The sequence below is a fragment of the Rhinolophus sinicus genome, linkage group LG02, assembly GCF_036562045.2.
Source record: "Rhinolophus sinicus isolate RSC01 linkage group LG02, ASM3656204v1, whole genome shotgun sequence".
Lineage (NCBI taxonomy): Eukaryota > Metazoa > Chordata > Mammalia > Chiroptera > Rhinolophidae > Rhinolophus > Rhinolophus sinicus.
This window is the reverse complement of record NC_133752.1, coordinates 150734003-150739290: the sequence shown is the minus strand read 5'-3', so window position 1 is coordinate 150739290 and position 5288 is coordinate 150734003. Positions and strand designations below refer to the sequence as shown.

General features: G+C 61.7%; 1 protein-coding gene across 1 annotated transcript; it reads right to left on the bottom strand.

The window, feature by feature from the left end:
- Window positions 1–469: 469 nt before the first annotated feature.
- Window positions 470–4640, bottom strand: DDN (dendrin). The gene is made up of 2 exons (XM_019724672.2): window positions 4349–4640; window positions 470–3951 (listed from the first exon to the last, which is right to left on the bottom strand). Exons 1-2 carry the CDS (start codon window positions 4555–4557, stop codon window positions 2055–2057), a joined length of 2106 nt encoding a protein of 701 aa, XP_019580231.2. The 5' UTR covers window positions 4558–4640; the 3' UTR covers window positions 470–2054.
- Window positions 4641–5288: the final 648 nt, after the last annotated feature.

Here is a 5288-nt window from a genome sequence, read left to right as displayed (position 1 = left end):
GTGGAGAGTGACGTCGAGATAATTGGAGACCAAAACCAGAAGTGGTTTGACAGCGGGACTGGGGATCTGAACGCTGAGCCTGAGTTGGAGCTGGCGGGACTCGCTGGGGGTGGGGGACAGAGGCGGGGCCAAAGGCCAGGACTCCGCGACTGAGTCTGGGCGAAGCCCCCGCGCGGGCCGAGTCGCTGGCTAAATTTACCTAGGCTGACTCAGCCCTTGCCCGGAATGGGGGGGTGGGGTGGGGGTGGGGGGAGTGCACCGGGGCAGTGGGAAGAGCCAGCGGGGGTGAGGTGGGGGGCAAGGAAGGGAGAGTCCGGCCTGGGGGAGACAGGAGTGGGCCGGGAGTTTCCATCAAATAAAGGAGTCACCCCCCCTCCACCGCCCACCAAGCGGGAAGGAGCTGTGGAGCCCTGGGGGAGGGACACTGTGGGGAAAGGGTCAGTGAAAGGAAGAAGATGCCAAGGTTGGATAAAGGGAAGCTTAGATTTATTGACCGCCTACTGTGTGCCAGGCACTGTGAAAGGCGCTTTACGTACGTTACCGCATTACATCCTCACAACAACCCTGCGAGGTAGGTGTTTATATACCCCCATTTGACAGATGAGGAAACTGAGGCTCAGGGAGGTGAAGTGATTTGGCCAAGTTCACATGGCTAGTAAATAGAGAGAGGAAGTGTCCAAGATCAGAGAGAAAAAAAGACTTCAGTGTCTAGGTCCCACGCCGCTTGGCGTGGATGAGTACAAAGAGGGCTCAGCGCGTTCCAGAGGACTGAAAGGCCAGAGGCCTGCTCCGGACCTTGCACGCCTGGAAGCCGCAAGGCGGGGCACCCCCGAGCGGTAACTAGGGATCAATCGATTAACTGGCGGTACCGGGGTAGGAGGGACTCGAGGACTAGCTCCCCGAGAAATCTGCGACCTACACGCGCCCCGCAGTGGCTACAGCTAGTATCACACCCCACACCTACAGGCTTTTTGGGACTAGCCTTCCTCTTCTTTTTTCCCTGGCCGGTTTCTGGAAGAGGCAGAGATGTACGAAATTCTCGGTTCTTTCAGATGGGTGATACCACCTGGGTGATAAATCGTGTTAACGATTCAGAACATCACTAATTAACATTGGAGAGAGGAGGAAAAGAGGAAGTTCTAAAGAGGTTCCAAGCGGATTCATTAGCTTCCTTCCCTCCCCTGCTGGGACACCAGGGGCCAGGGACAGTGACAAGGCCACCGTCCTGCCTCGCCTTGGAGAGCCCTCACGTAAACCCGAGAGACTGGGATAGGAGCCCTTGCCCGTTTACTCAGTTCTTCTGCAAACCCTGGAAAGTCTCTTGAATTGAGAGTGCGTGCAGGTGACAATAAAGCCATCCAGGGACCCTCAGACTCTGTTCACTTATTCCTAACTCTTTCTTGGCTTTTGAAGGGAGAATGAGATAAAAGCTTCCTCAAAGACTCCAAAACGTCGGGGATGGACTCTAGAATCCCCTTATTTTACATACTAGGAGGCCTGGGGAGGAGACGCGACTTCCCCTAAGGTCACCCAGCAAGTCAATGTCAGAGTTGAGATTGGAAACCTAGACTTGTGATACCGAAGTGAACTTTGGTGGTTACTTCTGGACCCCTTCCTTTTCTGCCAAGGGCCTCTCTGTCACGTGGTCGCCTCAGTCTGAAGCCTCTCCATCACTTTCTCCCTCTTCGTGGGAAGGCTCTGCCCTGAAGTTGCCTTCCCATGTGTATACCATGCCTGCCCTCCTGCCTGCTCCTGGCCAGGCCTCTCTGCTCAGCTCCACACCCAGTGCAGCCACCCTTGCTGAAGACCTTACCCGAGTGCCCTGAATGGAGCAGGCATTAAAGTCTACTGCTCGCCCTGACCTCACCGGAAAAAAAAAGTCATACACCGCAGATATTCCCTTTCTTTCCACTTGGGCGGCTTCTATTTCGAGTATGGGAACCGGTATAGGTCGGGGTACAAAGAAGTCTGTGAGGAAGAATGGGGACCAGTGGGCCCAAGGATGGATGTGCTGGGGGACACAAATACAAGAAAGGGCATCTTACTGCCGCTCCCTACTTCCCTGTGGGGTTCCCCTTAGTGTCCCTCGCCCCGAAGAGGACCTCCTCGGTTCGGCCGATGACACCTAGAATGTCTCGGATACTGTCGCTCAGCTCGGCTGTCTTCCCGCCTTCCCGGGTCGGGGTCCGCTCACTCCGCCAGGAGGCACCCGAGGCTTCTGTGTCGCTTCCGTCAGAAGAACCGCTATGGACAAGCTCCGCAGCTTCGTCCGAGTCCGAGTCCGGGGCAGTGTGGCGGCGGATGCGGGACACGGCTTCCCGCAGGGCCCCGGCGTAGGGCCCGGGGTTCCGCGCCCAGCCCTGGTTTGCGGGCCGCCGCGGGACCGCCGCCAGTTCCCCCGAGCCCTCGGCACTGCCCGCGCCTTCCAAAGCCGCTGGGCCTAAGGCTGAGTGCTCTGGGCTACCTGGCTGCGTGGGAGCATTCCGCAGGTTTACTTCGCCCACCGGGAGCCCCAAGATGCGGGAGGCGCGCTCCTCCAATGAGGAGTCCGCTGGCTTCCCGCCCTCAGCCTCGAACCCGTGGCCCCCACCTGGCTGGTGTGAAACGCGATGGCTCAACAACAGCTTTCGGCAAGGAGAAGGAAAGACCGCGGCCCCCTCGCACTCCTTGTTGGGCTTCGGTTGGCTGGGGGCATCCCCAACAACGCGTGGCACCCCAGCGGGCAAAAGCTGCACATGCTGGGTTCGAGGGGTTGGAACATACTGGGACCTTATCACCACGCACGTGGCGTCAATGACAAAGATGCCTTCTCCACGAGAGGGGCCGCGAGAACTGCGGGGAAGGGTGTGGGCGCGGCGGGTTGCCTTCCAACCCTCCAAAGTCTCGGGTCCGGCACCCTCTCTGTGACCCAGGGACTCTCTCCATCCTGTGCCTCCTGGAGCCCAGGGTCTGGGGAGGGTCTGGCTATGTCGGGGTGGCTGCTTTTTAAGGGAGGGAATCCAGCATTTGGGGAGCCAGCTCTGTTCTCTACCTTCTTTCCCTTCCCCAGAGGCCTTGAGATGGGGCCTGGATCTGGGAGCGGGACGCGGGGGCCTGGGAGTCGCAACTGTAGCCCTGGGAGGAGCTGTCGCTGTCCCTGGGTTCCCAGCAGCTTTGGCTTGGGGGTGGCCGTCGCTACCACTGTTCAGGCCAGCAGCAGCCAGCCCCAGGCTTTTCTCCGCGGCCCCCTTGCGGGGCTCCGGCCTTGGCCTGGCTGTTCCACATCCTGGGGATCCCCCCAAGAGACCCCGCCCCTGTCGGAGACCCCAAGCCCCGAGCACGTCTCGGTAGATTCGAGGATCCAGCCTCTTCTTTGTGCACCCACCGTCTGTCCTGGCCGGACTCAGAGCTGGGGTGGATGAGACGGGCGCCTGGGAGGGCTCGGGGCCTCTACTAGTCCCTAAGGTCCTGTGTGGGCCTTCGTAAGAAGGTGGAGCCACATAGGGTGGCGGCCGGTCCCAGCGGCGTCGCGGGGCCGTCCCGGCAGCGCCTCTCAGCAGCAGGTGAGCCTCGTAGCTGGGGGGCCCTGGCCTGCGACCTCCCCAGGGCCCCGCCCACGCCGCCCCTGCGTTGCTCCGCAGTTGAGCGGCTGGACCGGGTGGTCTCCCCACCTGCCCCAGGCGTTCTGGCCGTGACAGAGCTGGGAGCCCTGCAGGCTGGGCCACCCGAGGGACATTCCGAGGCTCCGGGCGGGGCCGACCCAGGGGGCTCTTTCGGGCCCCACCTGCCTTGCGCCTTTTTCGCTCGGTCTCCTTGGCTTCCCGCTCCTGCGATGCCGCTTTCCTTTTCTCTTGCTCCCGGGCTCTGGCCTCGGCCGGGGGCCCAGCCCGCCAGTTGGTCGCCTCCTGCAGCACCCTGGAGGCCCAGGGCCGGCGGGGCGGCGGCTCAGGGGATCCCGGGCGCGGCCCACACCTGGGACAATGAGCAGGAACCCAGGTGAGCAGTTTGTGGGGGAAGGGAGCCGAGGTCCGGGGAGCTGGGAGCGCTGCCGACCCCTTGGGGCAGCCGTGTGAAGGTATGTGTGTGAGTGTGTGTGCACGTGCGTATATGTGAGGGCTGAAGTCGAAGCGGGACTCCTCACCATCTCTCCGTGCACGCTTTAATAGCGCCTGCCCCATCTCACCTCCTGCCCTTTCTCACATCCATTCCTGTCCCCCCAAAACAGCGCTGGAATAGGTCAAGGCCCCAGCCCTTGGAATGGGCGTGGGAAAGAGAAGGGGGACCAGCAGCGCTGGCTGGTGCCTGAGGGGAGGTCCAGACCCCATTCCACCCCCCACCACTCTCTTCCCCTCACCCCTCCTTCACTCACGTGCGGCTCTGGGGCCCCTGGGCCCAGTGGCTGGCCTGGAAGTCCATGGGCTGTCGAGGAGGGGCACGGCGGCTATAATGACAGGAAATAGTCTTCACTTGGATCACCAGCAGCTTGGATTTTTGCACCCAGAGGCAGCTGCCAGACTCCTCATCCTGGTACTCCCGGGGGCTGTTGGGCCCCTCGGAGAATAGCTGGCCATCCAGCATCCTGCCCCACCCCACCCTGGCCCCCCACCCTCCCACCCGCCCCGACAGCCCCCTCCCAGCCCAGGAAGCCGGCGCCCACTGCAGAGCTGCGGGCCCAGCGACTGGGGACTATATATACCCGGGCACACGTGTATGCCTGTGTGTGTGTGTGTGTGTGTGTGTGTGTGTGCGTGCCCGCGCGCCCGCGCGCGCGCGCATGTGACAGCGCGGACGGCTCCGCACTGCTACCTCCCCCATGTGCACGGCCGCCCCCTGGGGCCCGGGATTGGGCGCCCCTTCCCACTGCTCTTGTCCCCCACGCCTGATGGGACCTGCACAAGTGGGCAGGGGACTTCTTCATGCCAGCTGACAGTGCCACCTGCCCCGCCCCCATTTCTTCAACCTTCCTGCCGTTTTAACCCTTCACTTCCCTGCTTGTCAGGGTGCCTGACCACCAGGGTTCTACCCTTGACTTCCTGCCTCGGACTTCAGTTTCTCTGACAGGCAGGTGATGGAAATGGAACTCAAGGTCTCTGCCTGCCACTCTTGCTGGTTTCCATGGGGTTGGGGTGCAGGAGGAGCTGGCCCACGGCTGGGGGGCTATTTTTAGCAGCAGTGGCAGTTCGGGTGCAGAGAGAAGATGAGTAACCAGCTTCCATGTGGTGGAGGGAGGAGGTAGTGGCTTTCATGCAGCTTTTGTGCAAGTCTGGGGTGGGGGGAGCTACCTTCTCCAAGCTCAAAAAGGCTGACCC